The following is a 25,178-nucleotide window of genomic DNA, read 5'->3' on the forward strand; positions in this document are numbered from 1 at the left end:
ATCAGATAAAAAAATCAGTATCGAATGAAAAGGCCTTGTGCAACGTATACGTATGTCGTAAAGATTGAAGATTCCGCACGTGATTGATAGGAATCAGCAGGAAGTAAGCAAATTAAGCGGACATCAAAATTATTGCTGCCGCCTGCACGTATTATGACGCGAATATTGGCACATCGTCAAGCAGTTTAGATTTCGAACAGAGATTACCACGCGCGGCGTGTGAGTCATGTACAATGACACGTAAAACTTCGTATACGCAAGAAATATTCGTCACGTCATTCAGACTCTTGTGAAACCTATGATATCTAATGATAATCTAATCATAAACGCGATCCTAGATTTTTACACAACAGGAGAATGCGTCTCTCGCATAGAGCGAATTAGAATTAGGTGGGCGATAAATATGCAAACGTAGAGAACTTCGTCCAGATTCGACAACACGTTTGCTCGTTAAGTTCCACGAAGGATAAATAACGAGGACGCAGGAGGGAGGACTCGACGCGCGGCGGCGGAATTAAATAAAAATAAAACGCGGGATAATAATGTTAGCGAAGGAGCCGAGAACCCAAGACAAATAGCTGAGGGAAAACAAAGCGTATTATAAATACCGGGTGACAGGACGAGTGGTGGTGCGGGAGAGTGAGCGCGAGCTCGTATAAGAGGGTGGTCGGCTACGGTTGGACCGAAGGGTGGAGGCTACCCGGGGAGGGGTAGCGTGACGATATAGTAGCCGACGACTCCTGGAGAGAAAACGCTCGAGAAAGCGGCGACCCCGCCAGCATTTTTGCTACCTGCCGACACAATGAGCCGCCGGATTTCTTTTCCTCGTTCCACCCTTCCTTCCACATCCTCGGCGCGAGGTACTCTTACCCGCGCGCCGGAATTATAAATTTGACGCATCTACCCTCGGCGCGAGCCCGGCTGAGAATTACGGGGCCGATAATCTCCAAATCGCATTACGCGAAATACGCAAACCGATTGACATGAAAAGAATAAGTCTAGAATAAGTTCCTTGTTTCATATAAAAAAAATCCCTTTTTTTGTCAGCTACAAAAAAGTAGAATCGTAGATAGTAGATTGAATCTATTTTTACTGTTTAACGTAAAAAAATATTGCCTGTAATCGATGCAGTTTGCGCAATAGATGAGGTAGAGAAGGTAAAAAAAGAATAAAGGTACTCACACTAGGACGACCGTGACTGCGCGGATTGAGCTGCCAAGGAAGCGTCGATGGCTGAAAATGCTCCTTTCCCCACGAAGCGTTGTCGAATGGATTTTCACCAATGTGTCCCTGAAATCAAATCAGTATGACAGTTATTAAAACATAATAGCGTGTAAGACCTAAATTTGTAACAACAAATCTAATAAACAGCAGGAAATAGTACACAGAATATTTTTTGCAATAAATTGTTTGCCGTATTTTTAAGATACTTATTAGTATCTCTCTCATTTAATTCCGTCATCACTTAAATTTGTGATATTTCAGCTTCGATCTAAAATTGCGTTTTAAGATCAACTCGGTGCGCAGTTTGCAGAAGTAAAGAATGTATATATAAAATTCACAGAAACATCATTAGATATCAAGACATAACTCTGACTGTTTTAAGACGCACTTTACTTATTGCATTATCCAAATATCGATTATATAATTTTTGCTGTTATTGTTTAAACAGACATTTTTGCATATTTATGATTAATATCAAAATTCAAATAAATATATTTTACATAAAGAGAATAATTATGTTGTATTCAGAAAAATTTTTACATAAAATATTGTGTTGTGAGGCAGAAATATACAGAATCGTAATGCGAATAAATAAATATGAAGAGAATAAATGAACAAAATTAACATGGTTAAACTGCTAAACGTCTTTCTTTCTCTCCTTCTCTTTGGTTTCTTTTTCTCTGATAAGAATCTGATACAGTTATATTAACATTAAAAGAACTGCAAATGAACGTAACAAAAAATAGCTGACACGTTACTAACAAGAAATGCTAATTAATTATAGCTACGTTTGATCTGCTTTAGAGGTACAACTCAATTCAAAGTTGTTCCTTTCTCTACTGTTCCCTTAAAAGATTTCGTTGGCAATGAGCTGCAAAAATTGTTCACGAAAAATACGCGAAGTTATTTGCATGGTTGCGCGAATCGTGACCATTCCCTCCCTCCCGCTCGCCGAATTTTTATTCCCGCGCCTCTCGATAAACAAGAAAAGTTACACGGCAGGGCAGGTCGAGGGGCATCGATCTTTCGAGGCTCCTCGGAGTTTCAAAGTTTTTTCGGCGCTTTTCCGCACGGCGCGTCTCCCGCCGCTCGGCGAGCTTATTTTTGTAATATATTCCGCGGGCCGCGGCGTCCCCCCCATCCACACTTTCTCGACTTTGCACCCCGTAAGCCTTATTTTTCTTTTAACTTTATTTCTAACCTAGAATCTCTTCCGACGGCAAGGTGGCACGCACATAAATCACCGAATATAATGAGAACACTTCGTCTTCGGGTGCGCCTCGCCCTCTCGGTCGCAGACGCATCTCTCCCGCGGACCGGCTATTATTCGTTGCTTCGCCGAGGAAATCGCGCGGCCGGCCGACGCACTTATATTAATATTCATTTTCCTCGTGAGGTGACACAACGGCATTTCGGCCGTTGCGCATTCCCGGGCGGGCGGGAAATAAAGAGCGCTTCGCCGATTTAAAAAAGACCTCAAAGATCCACAGCGCAAGGACACACGAGAGCGAACGTATAATTTAAATATGATATTTTACTAAACGTCACACAATGGAGTATTTTATGTGCTATTGATACTGCTGATATATTTTATGTTCCGTATTTCGTGATGTAAAGTTTTATTTACATTGCCGTTATTTTAAATCGCGTTTTTCGCCGTAAAAAACGAGACATCGCGTGTTGCGAGCTTTATTAAAATATATACACGGCACGCTTTGGTCGTTTTCGACTCTTTTTTTCGAGCGATGGCGTGAACAGATTTTTAATATTGTAACTATAATTTTTCTTATATGTTATTAATGTTTATTATAAATGTATGTCAAGAAAATCTTATTTAGAGCAAAAGTTCATATTCTAAAAGCGTTATTGTCGATAAATTATTTAATGATAAATAAACAATTTATATTTAATATATTATTTAGCACAAGAGAATCCACATTTGACTTATAACGATCGACTATATCTGAAGTCCGAGAGTTAGTCAGAATCGTAATGATGCAACTGTAAATGATTTATTGCACGAATCAACGAACGTGGAATATGACCGAAATTATTTTGGCACGGTGTATAGTTAGCCAGGTTTCCCCTCCGTTCGCAGAAATGCGTTCAATATCATTGCGTGAATTCAAGCACGGGCGATGAAAGAAAATAAAAGAAATGATATATACGTATCGTGTCTCCTTGCGTTTCTACAAGCTTGCGTAAATAAATTTCAAACAATATCTGCGATAATATCTCTTCATTGTTAAGCTCATTGAAAAAGCGGAGCAGTGGTTATACGAAATCTCTAAGAACATAGGGGAACAAATCTTGAATCGCGTTAAATAATGCGCAAACGTTTCGCGGACTTTGAAGTCGTAAATTTTGAAACGAGTCGCAAGAACGCGTGATCGATTACTAACGCGAAGTCGGCATCGACCCGAGGGGTGTAATTACAAAATGTAACTCCGTTTGTTTCCACGCGCGACGCGCATACGGTGTGGCGGAGGTAATACGTAACGATCGTCGCGCGCCGATCGATGGAAAACTTGCTTGCCAGCTCGCGGCTCTGTCTTTCTCTTTCTCTCCCTCTTCCTTCGGCCCTTCTTTTTCCCGCCCTTCCTCTAAAAAGAGAAAGAGAGAGAGAGAGAGAGAGAGAGAGAGAGAAACAGCCACCGCGTATTCTCCGTGTACGAGGCACAGAAATAAACAGTCGCGGTGTGGAAAATACTGAACCGGATAGCATATAGCATAAATACGTGGAGGCTATTGAGGCACATTGTGTGCCCGTGCATTTGCATGAGCCGGCCGCGTTCTCGGCGCGCAGCTGGACATACACGCGACAAAAGAAAACGCGCAAACAAAACACGCGACGCACACCACCGTCCGCCCCGCTTGTCGTCGTGCTCGTCATCCATCCCCGCGGCGCGCCGGGCATCATAGAAATGTTGTATGTTAAGTATTGTGCCACACGTGGAAATAAACAAACGGATCTTTTACCGTTCGCATGCAGCGCGAACGAGCCCGAAGATCCAACACGCGTTCCCACTCTCGACGTGCTCATTGTCAAATCGCGTCACGTGCGACGAGCGACGACGCGCGGTAAGGCAGAATTGACGGCGATTTTAATTAACTTCTCTGTTACCGTCTCCGCAGGCGCGAGATCAGTTGCAGTTAATGCCTTTTATATTTATATATAATCGTTACCGTAAAATTGGATGATGCCAATACAGTAGTGAATATAACAGGCTCGTCTTCTTTGCGGGAACAATTGCCCGCACACACGCACACACGTGCACGTCGCTAAAATGTAATTTTTTACCGGAGCTATGGAAAATGAGTCTCGCGAGTCGACGATGCACGCATAAACATGTGGGAAAGCTGAGAATTAATTCATAACGATATGAGGAATGAGTAGGAAATTGTGATCCATCATCTCGTGAATCTTCGATCTTGCGTCGCAACAGGAATTATATAAGGTTTGACGTAATTACTCCGATGCATCCGACTGACCTCATCATTTATAAGCGTAAATTAAAGTAAACGCCTGTTCTCCCAACGAGTCCAAACATGCACATGTGCCGCACTTCAAAATTTGTCAACCTGTCTGATAACGCGCGTCGCGTTGTACCATTTCACACAAACGCGTAGCATCGCTATTAAATGTTTCGAAAATAAGTATATTAAATAATCACCGTCGCAACAACAAAGATTAATATCGCTGACGTCGGTCACGAAATAACCAGAGCATTTAAGATGTGACAAGGTGTGAAGAAAAGACAGATGCGAAAAAAAGACTATAACGTATTTGGGATAACCTTTTTTTTAGATTTGATTAATAAATGATTTTATCCAAAAAATATACGACGGGACTACTTTCACACCAATCTAATAACACTTCCAACTATAAATCACGTGGTTACGATCGCAGCCGCGTGCCTCCTGGTATTCGTAGCTTCGCATTAAGCGGCGCACTAACCGCGACCTAATTCGCAGATAAGATAAGTCGTTAAGTGCACGGCGCGCGGCAGCCCCCTCGCGATACTACCCGGTGTTTTATTGCCGCGGCGGCCCACCCCCACGCCGCCCTCCTTCGGGGCACGGTGAGATTTATTGTAAAATTCGATAGATATTGCCAATTACAACCCCCGCGGCGCTACCACCGGCGCGGCGCGGCGAGACGAGGCGAGGCACGGCGCGGCACGACTCGCGGCGCTATCGAGAGACGGGAGCAGGCACCTTCCGGTCGCGCCTCGAGAATTTTAAATGCGTTTTATGTACAGAGAGAGAGACGACGCGGGTGCGTTGCATAAATCCGTCCCTCTGAAAATATGATTACGATCACTCTTTCTTTCTCTCTCTCTCTTTCTGTCCCCACTGCTGTACGGGAAAGAGAGGAATGAGCACACACAAGTCCCCGCGCGCTTCGTTCCCCTCAGACACGGCACACGGCGATAAAACGTTTCATTTCGTTCCGAGTGTCTCACGAGGAGGTCGAATAATCTCGTCAATTATTATTTTTACTACTGCCTTCTACATGCTAATTTTTCCCGCGTATAGCGCGTCTCCAGGATCGTTGGTCGTGTCGGCGAAGTGTCTCGTCTGAAATGGCGCGTCCGCGAATGATGAATATGCAATCCGTTCCCGACCGTCCCCGCGAGATCGACACGATTTCGCGAGTAATTGCGCTATTCAAATTTACAATTTGATTATTTACGGCATTATCGGATTGGCTGTAAGTGTAAATGGATTTTTACCGCAGTACGGCGCGGACGGTGCATCGATTCACACTTAAATTGGCATAAGCGATGAAATCGCGGAGATATTTTAGCTGTAATTTAATAATTAATATACAACAACGCGGACGATATCGGTGAATTTACGCTAAATCCAGGTAATAGGACTAATTTATCGCTTTAGTCAACGCCATCAATGGAAACCGTTTGTCATGGCGTCTGAATGTTAATAGCCCGCACTCATCAATATATATATATGTATATCATTATCGTTAAATGCACATCAACTTTGTTATTTTGACTTTTTTAACTGCGCAAATTATACGTCTGTAAAATTGCTAGTTTTATCTCAATAATTTCAGTTTGAATATCTCTCATTGTTGTATTATTTTGTAATGACATTTAATCTTCGTTATATTTTATTATTTTATCATTTTATTTTATTTTTTTTTGCATAAACTCAACTGATATTTTTTGTTACAAAAATATTACTTTTGATTTTAAGGTAAAGATATTGCTTTTTACGTAAAAGCTACGCACGTGCAAAATAATAAAATTATATAATATTTCGAATTTTTTAATATGCAAAATCAATGATATTTATTATATGATCGCAACTGTAGACTTTTGTCCAGTCTAACAAGCGAGTCTCGAATAGTGAAATGGCATCCGTGTAACCGACAATTTTTATCGACCCATCAGTTAACTCATGTAATGCCGACAAATAGACGCGTTCGCTCTTTCGAACGCGCGGCCGTCCGAGCGAACGAGTTACGACCGCGGAGCCTCTAAAAATAAATATGTTGTTTATTCACAAGTAAACCGGATGCCGTTGTTTGCTTTGGAGCAAATTGTTTTGTTAAGTTTTGCCGTGCGAGAACGAGGCTGCGGACGCCCGCCTCCACGCGAAAGACAGAAACGCGGCGCGCGGCACGAAGACGAGAGACGAGACGAGCGGGATGACGGGAGGGGGGAGGCGCGAGACGGAGTCGAGCGGAGTCCCTCTCTCCTGTGCTTTTTCCGGTCTGTTTTGCCTCTCCTGCGTGATGCGTGCTAGAAGCCTCCAGCTGTATTCTAACACTAATAACCGCGCGCTGACACTGTGGCGCGCGTATACGCCGCATGAAGACGCGACGAACAGCTGACGCCGTAATCGCGATTCTCGTAGTGATAGCCAGATTGCGTCAGGCGATTCGTAATTTACATAGCGATGACTCACGAGTCAAAAATAAGATTAATACCATCATCCTGAAGTGTAAGAATATATCGCTTCGCGCGTGTCGTCACGATTGTAAATTTGTATTTAACTATGTACATTATAGACGCGGCAATAATGACTGAGCTCTATTCAATAACTGATATTTATTTCCATTACATTTAATCTGATTGGCGTCGTGGATCTCTTTTTTTTTACGGTTACGCAGAAAAATATAACATGAAATATTTTATGCTACAATTGTGAAAAGCATATGTTCTTGGCGATGGAAATTGTAAATAAGAGTCGCTGTATATCCGCAGGCAAATGTAAATTCTCGCATTCAAATAAATGCAAAAACGAACTCGCAAATTACGCGAAAAATTTGAAGACAAGAAACGAGTCCGCAATTCCCACGCAACGCGATTTCCATCGATAGCTACGTATATGTTAAAGTTGTCTGACCGTTTCCTCAGCTCCGAGGAACCAAAGTTAACATTGTACGGCATTCGTGCGCGCTGCAACACGCAAAAGTATTCTTAGCATCCACTTCGCAGGCATAAAGTTGCGATATGCGTGGATTCCCCGCATTCACGTTTACTTTCTAGAGCGGCGCTGTGCATAATGCAAACAACGTGCAATATATCCGCACCGAAGATAGAACGCTCGCGGCGTATTCGAGCTATTATTTTAACAGCAACTGTTGAATTGCTTCATCGCATCTTAGATTCGTATTTTCTTAACTTTGGATTGCTGAACAATAAGCGACTTGCTCACGATGTGGTAACGTATATTAACGAATAGGTAGCGTATAAATATTTTGTAAATAATTTCATTACTTTATGGAACACAACTGTTCTTATTTTGATCAAGTTGGATATGATAAGAAGACAATGCAATAGTACAATATATTTTCAATAATCTACAAATACACGGAAAGAACAATTTTATTCAAAGGTCTAAAAATTTTGTTAAAAACAGATCTGAAAATAATTTTTTGTTGAATCATCAAAATAATTTGTTGGAATGTTTTAAGCTGATAAGAATCGCTATAAAACATTTTAATATTTTAGCAATCACTTTGACTTTTGCACAAAATTATTTGGATTATTGAACAAAAATTATTTCCAGATCTAGATTCAGCAAAATTGTTCTTTCTGTGTATTTTATATTTTGTCATAAGAGAATAATAATTTAAAATAATATAACACGCGTACATAGAAATTTGAAGCTACCAAATGTTAATTTTAATGACTTACAAATTTAATTAATTAATTATTAAATATTATACAAAATATTTTTAAAATTTTCTTTGTTCCTATTCTGTTATTATATCATTATCAAATTTAACATTAAATTATAAATTGTAATTGTTCATATATTAAAGTAAAAATCTTATAAATAATAATAACATTAATAAAATATCTAATCCTTAAAATCCTTGAAATGAAGGCACAAAGTACATCTCAGTATGTGACACTTACAGAACGAATTTAACACTCTCCATTGTAATCACAAGACCTACGTGGTCTTTCACGCGAAGTCAACCCGGATAACTACACGTGTTCAGTGTACATAGCGTAAAATCCGACAAATGCAATTATGAATCTTGCGGGACACTCTGGAGGAGCAGGACTCGACGAGCGGTGGGAAGCGTGCGTCAACGGTGGAAGAAGGACGAGAAAAGAGGAAAAGGAATGACGCGCGAGAACGACGGCCGGTGCGGCGCGGCGGGTCGAGAGTCGGAGGGAAGAAGAGGAAAGAAACCACCGGAGGAAACCGTGGGCGCAATCGTGTGGGTGTGCTGGCCTCTTGGCTAATTACAAAACGCAATTTAAGCGAGCATCACGGAAACACGCTAAGTAATATCGTTTCGCCTGTAGTGAGAGCCAAAGCGGGCACGCGGTACAGATTCGCAGATTAATGCCCTTTAATAAACAGCGCCCTTTGGACCTCGAGCGCTCCTGCTCCCGGCCCCGGCTCAGCCCGTTTTCCTCTTTGTTTACACCTCGCAGTGGGAACAAAAAGGAAGAAAGTCCTCGCGAGAGAAACGCGGGCACCTTCACTCTTAACGTTTGCGATATGTAAATGCATTTAACGCGGATTACGCTTTCTCCTTTGCATATAAAACGAGTGGCGATGCAAGCGACGCCATGGCCACGGGAGTAGATAAGCTTGGCAGATGCTTTACACAATGACGTCGAGTTTGTCGGAAGCGAAAGAGTTGATTTAATGTTCCCGTTCCCGACGGGCAATACCCATTTACTTATCACAGCTTTTACGTAGATCCGAACAGAGATCCAAGTTTGCATAAAATTCTATATTGCATGCAGGGGATTACACGTATAAAAAATCATCACCGCGTCAATAAACGTCACGCCGAAAAAAATTCATCGTCGGTTTTTGGTTAATGATAAGTCTGGTTTACGAGTTACGCTAAAAATCATTTTCATCGATCCGAGAGGTAATATATAGAAACGCCGCGTAACGTGAAAAAACAAAACAGTTGTTAACGTGACGTGTAATATGTAAGCAAATACAATAGAAATCCTTTTCTACATGACATATTGGACTGGATAGCAAAGTTATACCGGCGCATTTCATAAAGCTGTTTTAGCGGATTAAACTGGTTTTGTTGACAAACGTTTATTTATATATATAAATTGCAACTTGCAAGAATCGCGAGCACGAATTCCCCCCGCCTTTGACGTTGTAATTAACGATGAGTGACATCATCCTGGACTCTTGAACCAGTGCGTATACTTAGCTCGCGGTTACGTGAGTCCATTTTTTTTTTAAAGCGTACACATATATCTCGTTAAAAAAAATTAAAAATCAATACATCTCTCAATCCAATGGGAATTGTTGTTGTGAAACACGAATAAACTTGCGTATCATAATATCTGTTGTTACTCCGGCCACTGCGTTATTGTCACCTGATTATATACGGCGCGCGTGTAAAACGAGGCGGGTTTCACATACCATTGAGCGTATTCAAACAACATTGCATATGTTTTAACTCGTAGCAATCAGCATTTAAATTAAGACGCGATAAACCAGTCTGCACAGTAACGAACTAGAATCGTCCGGTATGCTTTATGCTTGTGCCTTTACTTATGGAACAGGTTGCGGATCGTTCATCGACGTCAAATCGAGCGTAAATTATAAAATTAACATATGTGTGTGTATTTCTTGCATCCGAGCCTTTAACTATGTTCTCCGCTCGGTTATTTCTACAATTATAAATTTCCGTAAATTTATCGTGGAGATAATTAAATTGTAATCAATAGGTGATCATCAATTTCCAGTGTTAAATCAAGATGAATTGATGAGGCATATTATAGTGAGACTAATAATAACTCTTCACGTTTCTTCCTTGAATCCAATCAAAATCCAAAATTTGACAAAATGATCACGCTCGTCGCACCAACGTCGCAACGCAAAACAATTTCGTGCGTGTAGGTAAATGCACGGTACGTTTCTTATCGTTATTTGCACACCGCTTAAGGTGCGATGCCGAATTAATAATCCCGTTAGATTGCCGTCGCGAGCGAGCGAGCGAGAGAGAGAGAGAGAGAGAGAGAGAGAGAGAGAGAGAGAGAGAGAGAGAGAGAGAGAGAGAGAGAGAGAGAGAGAGTAAAAGGGGGGGGGAGAAAAGAGAGGAACGTTCGCGGCAGTACAATTTGCTGATTGGCGTCCTTACCATTAGCCGGCTTAAAATTATTTGTGATCGTTGGCGCGTTCGTTTGCTGACAAACACTTTTTCCCAATTTCGACGGGCGTTGTCGTCATCGTGGCACACTTGTTCAAACACGAGTTGGCGCGCATAAATAACATCACGGCGTAAATAACATTAACACGTGCGCCCTATGCGTGGGTGTCGAATTTCCAAAGTCAAATCGATATGCACGAGCTGGGCGCGATATCACGCTACGCGTGTCTGTACCTTTCGTTTTCGAGCAGTGAAAAAATTATGCAGACCTATTTACCAGTTAATGAAAAGACAAAAAACTCAAATTGTATAAATACGAAAATTAATAAATAATTACTATAAATGTCCTTTTCGGCCTCTTTATGCCGAGATAATAATTCGATATAAATGCATAAAAATTTAGAGAAAGTTATATGAAGATAGTTACACGAAATTCGAAAATTTTTTATTACAAATCATATATGAAAGCAAATTTATTATTGTTAGATATAGTTAAATATAAAAATTTAGAAAAAGTTACATGAAGATAGTTACATGAAACCCGCAAATTTTTTATTACAAATCATATATGAAAGCAAATTTATTATTGTTACATACAGTTTGTTTGATAAGTCATCTCCGTAACTAGGTTATAAATAATTCGCTTTATTCCGCGATATGCTCTTTATATATAATGATCATGCAAAATATTACGCAACTCCCACGTTCAAAAAGAATGAAGTTGTTAAAAAATTAATCATACATGTAATCCATTACCATGATGCAAGTAGACATCATGATCCATTACGAAATGTGAAGACAGCTTCTCTTCACGATTAATTTTCTTCGCAGATTCATGGAGCAAATAAATTAATCGATGAAAAGGAGATGCAACAAAAAAGGTCGTGCGGAATCCTCGGGATCCACATCTTAGTATGACATTCGGTGAAAAAGTGGACGATGCGAAAAAGATGCATCGTGACTTTGACCCGACACTCATTCTCGGAAACTGCGAACCTGACGCTCGCGAGGGCAACAACATCTTTCAAGGCTATTCAATATGAACGACTGAAAGAACGAGTGGTCCTATCCGCGCGATCGGATTATTCGGTTAATTCACGTCGAAAACCGATCTTTCATCATATCTTCCAAGCATATTGACTCTTGATGTCAACAACCTAGCTGGTATGTCATTAAACATGTTTTTGTAATAATCTAATAATATCGTCAAATATTGAGGACATTTTATTTATAAATTAAATGTTTATTGTAACAAATTTAGAAACTAATAAAAAGGAGAGATTTGTAGGTCAATATAAATAAAATTTTCCTTGCTTCTGACATGACAGTATGACATCGCGATGTTCTCGATCTTTTCCTTCGTCATGTTCTTTATGGGTAGAACATGATTAATGCTATCGCAGCATTCTTGAATTGATTGGGCGAGATTCTTAGAATAACTCGCAATGTAGCTGAATTATAAACAAAAAATCAATAGGATTAATACGATGCAGAGTTATTATTATATCTTTCTTTATTATTTATTAGTTTATTACGTTAAATCAATTCATTGTTATTTTTCAGTATTCGATAATAATGTAATAAAGCAATTGTGTATTTCGTATAAAGTTTTTCCGCTTGAAATAAAACTTGTTTAAAAAATTCAATTAAACAATCAAATAATCAGTTAAATAATCAAATATTTTTCGTTTCTCAGGTGGTAACTTATATTTGCGCGTCTTAGCGAAGTACTCGCTGTAATATTGGAGATGATGTTGCGCCTGGTGTATAAAAACACAAAAATAATAGGTTGGCGTTGTCTCCTCTTTACGTCGGTGGGCCAGAGCAACTAAGGAGCGCGGTGGCGGATGGGAAGGGTGGACGCCGGGTGGCGAAACGCTACCCGAATAAAAATGGGGTGTTTATAAGCGAGTATCCAATGTATCACGCTATATTTACATACACCCCGCGTTTACAGTCTTCGTTGTATATCTATAGTAGCGCCTCCGCCACCCCCTTTGGTTCCGAACCACTGTTCGCAGGAGACGCAGAGCAATGCATATAGCTGATGCAATAAAAATTAAATATGATATTTCACCCGACGCCATGTTCGAATGTATAACGAGACTCTTCGTGCAGTTTATTCTTACTTTTGCGACCGAAACGTCGAAACGTGCGAAGTAAATCTTTCAAATGTGAAGCAAAGAGTAATGTTAGCAAGAGCTTTGCATGTTATTATTTTCATATCTGCATAATTTCTATTTCTTCGATTTTTTATTATGTAATTTATATAAAAACTTATCTAAAAATAATTTTTAATAAAATAAAGGAGAATATATAAATAAATTCTTTTAAAACTTTCGAGACGTTACATAAAAGTATTTATTTATACTCGTATTGCAGATCGCAAATATTTTCTGCCGACTTCACGTTTTTATATTTTATTACCGCCATATCATAAATTATAAAAATGCAGAATTTACAAAGAAATGCGACTAAAGCTAATAAAAAAAATAACTGTATAGTCAGGCACGCAAAAAATATACCGATATTCCCAAAACTGGGATATTGGAATATTTTTTGCGTTCCTGACAACAAAATGACAAAAATCAGATTCAGACAAATCGCGCGGAATCACGCGTCGATTTATCGAATATTGTTGATGAAAAGTCGCTTCGTGATACAAATATGTTTTGACGTCGGGCAATCCGTATTTTAAGCCATAAAGCACGGCCAATTATACTTTTTTTTTTGCGCGCGCGTCGGACGGCGGATAATTGCGTAAATAAATATGAATGCGTACGTGCTGCCATTAATACCTCCGCGTAATCCCACATTCAGTGCCGGACGATGATTTATTTAAACAATAAAAATTTCGGGATAAAAGTCGGAGGATAGGCGCGCCGCAGTTATCGATCGACGTCAGCGCGAGTTTATAGTCCGATAACCTCCTTTATTTAGGGGAATTTCTGTTTGATCGAGCATCCCTTCGATGAGAAGGGTTCCCGTGATTTGCCTGATTCTTTCGCACGGCCGCTTCTCAATCTCAGCCTAAGCCCCCGGAAGGACCGCGTTCTATATTGCAAATCATTTCTCCTCCAGAGAATTACGTAACAGTGACAAAAAAGGTTGATGCAGTCTTATAATTATATTATATCATTAACCTCGTGGATATTTGTAATCAAACATCCATTTAAAATAAACGCAAAATTTCGTTCTTTAATTTAATGAGAAAGTAACAAAAAATTTTAATCAATCAAATATCCGTATAAATATTTTGAAATTTAATAAATAAATACTCTCAAATTGAACCTGTTGAAAATAAAATGATTATGTAAAGAAATATTCAAGAACAATAGCCATAAAATGGCATGTCATATGTATTATTGCGGGTTGCATTATTGTAGATTATACCAACGTGATGAATCATATTGAAATGACTCATACATGAAAACAATATTGCTTAATTTGTTTCCACATGATTTACCGTCGAAGCAAATTTTGATGTTAAACAAATGCGAAAATTTCAGTAAGTCAAATCAATGCTCGCAATAAAACATTCAAGATGAACGAAGTTTAAAAGAAAGATATTATATTTGCATGACGCGAAAAAAGTTTACAGTAGCCATTTTCTGTCTCTTTCTCTCTTTCTCTCACAGATACCGAGGTTTGGCGAACTTGATATTCCAGCAAGAATTCGGCGGCATTCAATTGAATTTGCAATTCGGTTTACAGTCACATGGGTGTCAAGGCGAAGCTCTGATTGACGCTGATTCGACCGCGACCTTTTCTCGCACGAGCAATATCCAACCATTGGCCATTGGGCCTCTTCAAATAGCGTCAAATTTTCTTGAGTCTTCCTTCTGTACATGTTTAAGCATCGCATTATGTGTCGTATACTTCGTGTATGAATAGATTTAATTCGTTTTAAATCTTCGTCAATTTATCTTTGTCGACTTAATACACATAATATTATTGTCGATGTTATTAATTTTTATTGCTGTAAAGTGCAATGTGCATGTTCTATACTGATGTTTTTAAAAGACAGTTTAATTCATTTAAATTAAAAATCTGAAGATCTAAAAAAAGCAGATAAATACTAGTTACACTATCTATGATATTTTCGCGAAGATCATTTTCACTAGTCAAATGTAAATATTATTATTAATACGGTAGAATTAATGAATATGTTGCACAGACACGAATGCGCTGAAAAGATCATTGAAATCATTAGATATGAGACGGAGAGATCTTCTGATAATGTATTATTATCAGTATGTTCTGATAACTCCGGTAACAGACTGCAGATTGTAAATTTTCCAACCAAACGTGGGAATATTAATGTGACAGCTATTTACTATTTGCGGTCTGACAACGTTCTTATAGGATTCCACGTCGGAATAGCTGACAGTGTACCAGTATGGTACCGAGAATTATGCACAATTCCTGTTAGGATGTATGTATTGTGTGTGTTATGATGTTATTCTAAAGTTTCAAAAGTGCATGAAACAGTTGCCGGTCAAAGATCTTGTGTGTTTATCATATTCCCGTAGAATTCATAAAGGGGCTCGCCGTGTTTTATACAATCTATTCAAGCTAATCTGCATATGAATTATTTTCTCGAAAATATCTGCGATTCCCGACAGGCTGAAAGATATATTATATCAAGTATTGAATATATAGATGATCAGAGCTATTAAATACTTTTTTAGGTGTTTAAAAAAACGTTTATCAGTTTTATTTTTATCACATCACTGATGGCTTCGAAAAGGCGTAATTTGTTCTTATTAATCATAAAAAAGTTTATACTTTATTTATACCTTATTTCAAATGTTTCGAGACATTTGATATATGTAATAGAATATGAAGTATTGTATTTAATGTATTTAATATGAAGAACGTTTTTAGATATAAAAATGTTTTCCGAATTTTGATATAATATACAATGTTAAATATATAAATTTATACTAAAAATTTTTTTTAATTTATATAATATAACTCGAGATAAATTGATGTTTAAAAGATTAATTTTTTTAATTTTTCAGTTTTATAAATTTAGAAATTGTTAAATAAATCTAAATAAAAAGAAAAAATTGGTAATTTTAAAGTTTTGTTATAAATTTAATTACATTACTTTCGTTAATAATGTATTATATTATTTTTGTACATGCAATATTACTAAATAAGATCTCATTCTTATTTTAAAAATTGTTAACACATAGATAACAACTGTCTAACTTCTGCAACTATGTATTAATAAGTAAAGAATTTTCCAGTGTAAAACGTTAAATATTTTAATGAGGGATAAATATTTTATTAAATATTTACGGACACACAGGCGCGTTCTCTCTATACTCCAGACATTTGTCCAAAATATTTTCGCGTATACATAATAGCTGTTTTGCGAATTACGACGAGTTATCCGGCAGTAAAATTCCGCCACTAGAGTCAACGTCACGTACTGTACGTATATAACGAAACGGGCGACGCAGAAAGTATAACCCCCGGGAAAATGTGTATCTCCGAAGTAAAGTCGACGTAAAAATAATGGCGTCGGGGCTTACCCGATTATTTATTATTTCATATACAGAGCCGAGCCGATAACGGGCACGGTGGTGCATTAGCATTTTTTTGTTGTTTAAAAATGAAATATACGGGGTGTTGTCGGCGAAAGAGTGCCTAGTCTAAAGTCGTCTCGCTCGAGGGAGCTCCTGATCTCCAAATAAGTGGGTATACGCCTTCCTGAATACTAAGTCACGGATATAAAGAAAAAAAAAACCTTATCGCGTGTCATTCATGCGGGCTAAATAATGCGCGAGCGCATCGCCCTCGGATTATGATCGAATGAATCAAATGTTTTCTCTCGTTGCCTTATTCAAACTGTAAAATTAGATTAGAATTGAATAGCTTCAGCCAATGATGCGCAGGAGATATATTCGCACATTCCGCTCTTCTTTTAAAAGCATATATTGACTCGTATCGGGACTTTCAATATCGATCGCTCGGGTCATTAGCCCAATACTATGTATCATTCACAACAGCTATATGTGCGATGATTTAATAATGATCGTATTTTCAACTCTTTTTAATGACAAAAACCAGACTCTCTCGGGTATAATGCAAGCTGCATATTAAGATATGGAAATTTTAAGTATTCGTAAAATTAAAGATGCAAGAATCGGAAAATATGTTGTGATGAGATTTTAATTCAAGCGATTTTTCAAGATCACATTCTTTCAATACCCTCCTTCCCCTCCCCCCTCCCGCTTCTTCTGTACAACTCTATAATATTCCATAGTTCCTTAGTTTCATAGCTACAATATTAAAATTAGCTTCATTAAAGCTGCTATAAATAACATTTCAATCACAGACCACGTTACTTCAATTTGCATTTAAATACATATTTGATTAAGTTTTAAATATAAAGATTAAATTTTCGATTTTTCGGATTTCAGCTCATTTCATGTCTGACAGCGTATATACTCTTAACATAATTTTCCAGGAATTCTCAATAATAATGAAGCTTATAATTCTCCCGCGGCGATTGCTAAGCGAATCGCCTCGCGTGATATCCGTGATATGGGAAAAAAAATCGACAAGGCATATTCGCGTGGCGCAAGTCTAAAAGTCGTCTCGGGTCGACTCGAGGTGCGAATGCCGCCAAGGCGGACGGAAGCGCCGCGCCGCCGTCGGCTAAGACCTTGGGCGCGGTCCTTCGGCGTTATTATTTGGAGATCAGACCGGGGCGAATATCTAATTGTAGTAACGACCGCGATACGTACCCGTGCCATCTGGCGTGCCGTTTGCCCGGCGCGGATTTGAAACTGGCTCGCGACCGGTGTCGCGACGGCGCCGCGGGTCGGACAAAAGTTACGCGGTCGCGCGTCCTCGGCGGGGCCGGGGCGAAATCTGTGAGGTGTACAATCGCTTTCGTCGCTCCTAAACTGTACCAATTACAAACACTGGCGGCTTCTCCATCCCCGATGTTAACTAAACACTAAATACTAACGACACACATCCACCGCCGCCGCCGCCGCCGCCGCCGCGGCCGCGGATGTGCTTCCTCCCAGAAGCGAGCATTACCGGAACAAATGTACGCCGCCCGGTCGCATCCACCAATGAGCCGTTGATTACTCGTTACCGAGCTTCGCTATGCCGCAGCCGACTGCATTTCATCAGCGCTTTCTTTCTACTACGTCAAGCGCGTATTCATATTTCCACATGTTTCATGTTTACACACTTTCACGCGTTTATAAATTTTGAAAATAACGTGAGACACACTTCTGTAGCTTATTGTTATTTCAAAATACGGTTTTAAGATTATTACAAGAATCTATTTATGACGTCGATATGTAATAATAAATAAAATTAACATTATTATGCGGAGGGAAAACGAATAAATTTCCATGATTTTCCTCACGCCGCCGATTTGTCGTCGATTTTAATTTATCATTTATTTATTATGCGCGCTGCATTGCGCTGCAGATCGATAGATTGGAAATGCGATTACCTGGCAATCAAAGGAACGGCACGCGTCACGGGTCTGGCTACGAAGTAAGCTTAATCGATTATAACTGAGTAATGTTTGTTTGATATGTAACAGAAACGACTGCAGCCGCGGCTTCACGGAAGAGCGCGGCGTGTTAGTGTCGAGCCGGTGAATTGCAAGATTCCGTGTTTATTGCATTTAGCGGATGGCATTGATCGTCCGCATGCAACTGAGCTATACGAAAACGCTTACTTACAAATAGCGAACCATCCGCCATGTTATACGTAAGCGCGTACATTCATTGTCAAAAACGAAAAATTCCCTCGAATATATACATATATAAATCAACATCCACAAAAATTTCATCCGCGATCAACAAATTTATATCTCGCCATGAATTCCGTAACTTACGCAACATCAAACCTACGCGTTTCTCTTTGCGCGAATGGATTATACCATGTTCTAATTACGGCACCGATGCGTCATCGAATCAACTTTGTCGCGTAGAAGATATACACATAAGAATACATGTACCTACACAGTTATGCGCGTCGCACCGTCACATTAAGGAGAATCTACATTGTGAAACTAAACCTCGAGCCGAAATCTAGAGATGAGCCAAACTTCTTTACAAAATTTGACTCGATAATGTGAACACATGCTCGCCTCAGGATTGAGATTCGACTCGATAGTGTGGATTCGCTTTTATAATCAAGCACATCTTGATTCGCGGAACGCGTGTCAACGGTCAGCCTTCGAAACGGCCGTTCTTGAGGAAGAGTGTACGGGGCCGAAATAACTGTGCACACGATATGTTTGAGCCCGTTTCTAGCCCTCGAACTCGTCCGCCACGCCCTGCCATTTCTAGTATTAAATTTGATCCGATGCAGCTCCCCCACGTTGTGTTTTATAGTTCGCGATCCACGCCTCCGACGCTCACGCGTCCACGGCGTACGTTATGTATACGTCGTACGTCGCGCGGAAGATGTAACGCGGTCGTTCGATAGCGTGCAAAATATATTTACCGTGTATTTCGGTCGAACGCGACGGACGACGATCGAGATGTGCGAGTGTATTCCCGCGCAACGTACGCTCATTTCCATATCACGCGCGCCCGCGCTCACGCGGCTACGTATAGAGCTGATAAGTTAACGCGTGTGGAACCACGCGTTGCTAAGAAGCGCGAACACGAGTGTCTGATATCACTCGATCTCGTATACACCGCGCGCGTAAAGTAAACGATATTCGATAAGTAAAGTAACGTGGACGATAGGCGTCGCTGCATTACGCCGAGCGCGGCAACCAGGAAGCGAAAACTCGCAGCAGGAAACTCACCATTGCAACTTTATCACGGAATTCTTTCCATTTCAACTAACATTGGTATTTCTTGTTAATGTTAATGCCTAAAGCGTAGTGCTACTTTGCATGTAAATTTATACGCACGTGATCACACGCGATTTAAAAACTGTAATTATTGATGGAGATAAATCAAATTAAAAAAAAAATAAAAAAATACATAATTGCTAATAAGATATCTCAGCGTGATATAATTTTTATAACAGCATATACTGGATGAAATACGTCGAAAATTTTAATTTCTTAATTATAATTTTTGAAGTATCTATATTTATGTCATCTATTTATTAATTTTGCAATATCGAGAATATGCACTGTATTTATAATATAAAAATATAAATAGAAACTGAAAAATCAATGTAGTGATTATCTTATAAAATATTTCTTATACTAGTCAGGAATTCAAGAGATTTCATCTTCTTTTCCTGATGCACCGCAAACTGTTTTACCTTCTTAAAGCGTCAGCTAATGCACGTTGCAAATTTGCGTTCGTGTTATTGCGTTCCAGTCAACTGCGTCGGTTAATTGCATTTCTATGTAGAGAATGTTAAGGCTATGTATCTTACACAGTATAACACAAACAACTAATGCTTAGATCTATTATCTACGACATAATGGCCGCATTAAACAAGCGTTTCTTTATCTAAATCCTTTCAACTTGTTGTTTTTGTGTAAGTATAATCGTTCGGCATAGTGCATTAATAGGTTTAAAACACGCTTGAAGGATGTACGCGTGTGTACGTGAGGAAAATTAGGAATTCTAATATAGCGACAATTAAAAATATCTCATTTTTATTCGTCTATTTATAAAACGTGCACAACAAACCGGGGGCCTATTTATCATGCGGGCAATTTAATGCGCCAAAAGAATTTATCACGGACGACGGAATATATCCTTAAAGAGGGATGATCGCTTCCAATAGCGCGCCGAGACACGAAACGTCGCAAGGGCGGCAAAAGAATGGCCGCGTGGGGGGTGCGTATAAGGAGGGTCGAGAAAAATGCCGCACATTCCTAGGGACAAATTTACGAGGTGAAACCGCAGCCACTCCATTCCTCTCCCTTACCCTCCCGCTCTCCCTCTTCAACGTGTCCTCCGGTGTCCTGCACGCGGCCCGGTTTACTGTTTTACTTATTCGCCAACGGCAACTGGTCAGCAAAGATACTTTGTATATAAATTTTGGTTACTGTGAGAGGGGATGGTCCACCACCGGCCCTTTCTCCGCCGATGCCGCTCAACCACCCCTGCCCGACTCGCCAGTTTCGTTGTACTGCGGTTTCTCGGTTACTCAAGGGGGGGAGGCGAGGGGGAGAAACTCCCTGTAGACAGTGGACAGCACGGGGTGGAGTTGTCTTCTGACACGTCCCGCGCACCTTCCGGGGTTGGCAAGCAAGACGTGGAATGAGTTATTGAAGAAGGAGCCGGCTAGACTTAAAGGGATGGCGCAGAACGTGCTTTCACTCGACGACGCGACGCGGCCCGACGCAGGCGTTCAAAACGCGGTTGCACGAACGCGGCTTTACGAATATCAGACATCCATCGAAAATGATCGTACAAACGAAATATAGACGGAGATCTCTTCTTAATCTTATTTAACGAGGCAAACGCGTTAAGAGCATACGAGTAACGATGCTTATTTGCTTAGGTTCGAGGAGATAAAGCTTCTATAAGCAGATTACAGAAAATGATATTTGGCTTTGAGAAGTAAATACTGCAAACTACAAAGCAAATATTACGCGTAAGTGAAAGTAAAAACGAATTATTCGTATGACTTGTAAGACACATTACTTTCTGAAACATGCTTCTACTTTGAAATAAATGATATCGCGTTTATCTTCCAATAAAAGTATGCGATTATGGTAATGGCCTTATATATAGGATGACAAACAATAAAAAAGAAGTATAAAAGTAGTCTTTAACGATCACTAAAATGTTAGGTAGAATGAATATAGATTTCACGGAAAAGTGCTTAAAATAATGATATCTTAATATAATTAATATCAAATATAATTAAATACGATACAATAATATAAATCTAACACAGATCTGTCAAACTCGTGTTATTAATTCAATTCAGAAATTCTTTAAGTATCTTTACTTTTCTCGCATCACCGTCATAAATCGTTTAATGATCACGCTGTACATAGACGCATTGTATATCGTTTGTTCGGTAAATCGATCAAGCTTGCTCTTAAAATCCTCAAGTCCTTTCCCTCTTACTCACGTATGACGCAGCACGCGCTTACGATACAGGTATACGGCGATTGCGACGACTGTCGAGTCGTGAGGTATAATGCAGCGTGGATCATAATAATTGCCGAAACTTGGCTCGAAGCGCGAAGCGTATCCCCTTTTGTGAAGGGTTGCGAGCGAGAGCCGAAAACTGCCGGAACGGACTGAGGGATTAGTCCGAAGGGGGGGGGGGTTGTGGGGAGGATTCGCACGCTCAAGCATCGTGTCAGACGCGTTCGACTCCTCTTCCGGCCACCACCCTCCCATCCTTCTCAAACGTTTTCCACCTTGAACCTCCTTCCTTCCCCCCTCTGACCAAGTCCCTCCTCACGCCTTCTTGTTCAACGCGGTGCGCGGAAGGAGAGAGAGAGAGAGAGAGAGAGAGACGTTCACCTCGGCTCGGCAAACTTGCGCGAAACTTCGATGCCGGAACTCGTCCATGGAACGGAGCCGTCGGGACGGTGAGGCTTTATAGTCTTCGCCGAGTAGGAGCTCGCAGGCACGCTGATCCGTATCGCCTAAACGAGGTTTGGCAACGGGCGCTTAGCCCGGGCCCGCCCGGAGAAAAGAGTTTCATTAAAAGCGGGTAATGAGGCAGTCAGGACCGGGGGCTAGGCACTACTCGCGAGATTCGCGTTATACGCGAGCGACCGGGGGAGGGGGAGGGGGAGGAGTGGCGGGGGCCCTGCTATTATTTTGAGGAAGAGTTCGATTAGCGTGGCCGACGACCTCTCCTGGGAAGGGGTTGAAGGATCGTCGAGGCAGTTTCTTTTTACGGAAGTTCCGCGACGCTACTACACTATCAAGAAATTTATATCGGCTTCTCTCTTTCCTTGATTACAATACTCCAGACTTAATCTGTCTAAATCTAAATTATCTCTCTTTTAAATAGAAACGATAGTCACGATTGCATTTACGTGTAGTTATTTAATTAGTTTTATATAGAAATCGCAATGTTCGATTCGCGCCTTCAGATATCATGGGTCATTGTATCACATATAATATTCAATTTATATAGCTGCACGAATATTGTATAAAGTTTTCCGTGCAGTTTTTCATGTTTTTCGATTTCGTATCGTTGCCGAGTTGACGTGTCTGTCAAAATATGTACAATATTTTAATAGCGAGGGGGAAAAAAAACATATATCTCCCGTGTTGTTGTTATTGTTTGTATCAGCGCTCGAATGCATCCAGCGTTCGAGGGGTAATCGAGGAATGAACGGTGGTGATCGTAGAGTAGCTATCAACGGATTTGCGGTATCCTAATCGGCAAGGGTAGCTAATCGAGGCGTTCCATCGAGAAACCGTCGGGACATGGGGATTACTCGCTTATGCGTGTTAAGCTTTCAACGAGCTGTTACACGTAGAGCCCCATTAGGGTAAGCGCTCGCGATGCGACGTCAGAGTTGTGCACTTCCTGACAAACTGACCTCTCTCTCTCTCTCTTTTTCTCTCTTCCTTTCTCACCTTCTCTTTCTCTTCCTCTCTCCCTCTCTATCATTGTGACTGGTATTCGCTTAGCGAGTCGACGACACCGCGGGCGATAAGCGCGTCGGATCTGGAATTCGCAACGCAACGCCTACGCACTACGGGTTTATTTGCATGTTCTCCCAATGCGGCGCAGCGCTTAGAAGCATTTATCAAAAAATAGCGTATCAGTCACGCAGGTGACGCCTCGACGAATTAATCAAGCGAAATATTGTATACACCTCGTAATGAATATCATTAACGTCACTGAGAGTAATAATATTAGAATAAGTATTCAATAGATCCTCTTCCATCATTTTATGATAACACAAATTGCGTGTGCATTTTTTCTTAAATATAACATATACTTAAAAAGGTCAGAACTCTTCCTGTATCTTACATAATCCTTACGTACAACGCAATCTCTTAGTATTTTTCAACGATATAAAAAAATCCCACTCTATAGTCAAACGATAGACAAGCAATTTCGTTGCGTGGGCAAATTGTTTTATTAAAAACACTTTTTATTGTTTAAAAAACAATTGATTATATATAATTCTGATTACAATACCACGTTTACATTAGGTATATGTTTTTAAATAAAAATTTAAAATTTCGTCATTGAATTTATTTGTCGCAAAACTTGAAAAAACGATTAAGCCATGTATTTAAAAAAAAATTTGCTGCTGCAATATTAATATAGTTACTGACGTTGCACTATTTTCTATTAATAAATATTTCCTAATTAATTATTGAAAATAATTTCTAATTAGCTTTAAGTCGAGTACGCATGTCAACGTGATTCCGAAAGCGCTCGCGTTCTACAGCTGGAGGCGATATCATACCTTACGTGCATCAGAAATGCAATGAACGTTATATGCCACCGGTATCGCGAGTGTAAGAGACACACAAAAACACGCAAACGCAAGTATATAGATATGGGTGCGCCGTTTGCCGATGATTCACAGACCGTTGCACCGTTATTACGCGCTACACACGTTGAGGCGTGTACAGTATCGGCTTTTGCGGGTTGCAGAAATATACAAAGATTATATTGTATTGTATAGTTGCAATTAAACCGATGATTTGCGTTACTACTAATAACATTTCTCCAGCTGTATCTATGAGTGATGAAAAAGATTAATTAATAATAAGTTCCTTATTTTGTGACATGTAATCTGTCAATATACATGTAACATTAATTAAAACGTCATATTTATGAAAACAGCAAAATTTTGCCAATTCCTGCAAACATATTCGTTTTATTTTATTATAAGTTGAAAGTTTGCGCACACACCCCCGGAGTTTGTCGTGCACCCCGTTATTTTTTAATAAAAACATATATTTTTGTTTATCGTAACTCGAGTCTTTTTATTTTGCAACATTCGCGATTGCGCGCACGATAAACTTCGTAAAATATCACTTGCGCGCGATGTATCACAACCGCGAGTTATCTCGCGTGCAAGGTATTAACGATATATATAGCATTGAAAATCCGACAAATTCTCGAGACCGTCAAAGCCTCGGAGAAAGATTTCGCACCGTCACGGATTAATTACGCCGTGCGTGCACGCGCGTATCGCGAGCGGCAGTCAGGTCGGGAAGAGCAATGGAAACGCCGGAACATCAAGGATATCTCCTGTTGCGAGATTGCACCTTGCGTACACGTGCATCACGGTCCGTTCGCGCCGCGCCGGCCCGGCCGCGCGCGTGCTACGCCTCGCTAACGTTTTAGAATTATACCGGAAGTAAGATGCGCCCGACGGTGCTGCGGCAACGGTGCTTCGAATTAGTCCCTCCTTCTCGAG

The 25,178-nt window shown here is 40.1% G+C and overlaps 1 protein-coding gene across 1 annotated transcript in view; it reads right to left on the reverse strand.

Annotated features, from left to right (window-relative positions):
* Window positions 1–25,178, reverse strand: part of LOC105453394 (forkhead box protein P1) — a 292,226-nt gene that overhangs the window by 143,557 nt on the left and 123,491 nt on the right. The window contains exon 2 of the mRNA XM_011695317.1: window positions 1,183–1,290. Coding sequence (XP_011693619.1) covers window positions 1,183–1,290 — 108 coding nt within the window. The remainder of the gene's footprint in view (window positions 1–1,182; window positions 1,291–25,178) is intronic.

Source organism: Wasmannia auropunctata, unplaced genomic scaffold (genome assembly GCF_000956235.1).
Source record: "Wasmannia auropunctata unplaced genomic scaffold, wasmannia.A_1.0 LD336000.1, whole genome shotgun sequence".
In the NCBI taxonomy this organism is placed as follows: domain Eukaryota; kingdom Metazoa; phylum Arthropoda; class Insecta; order Hymenoptera; family Formicidae; genus Wasmannia; species Wasmannia auropunctata.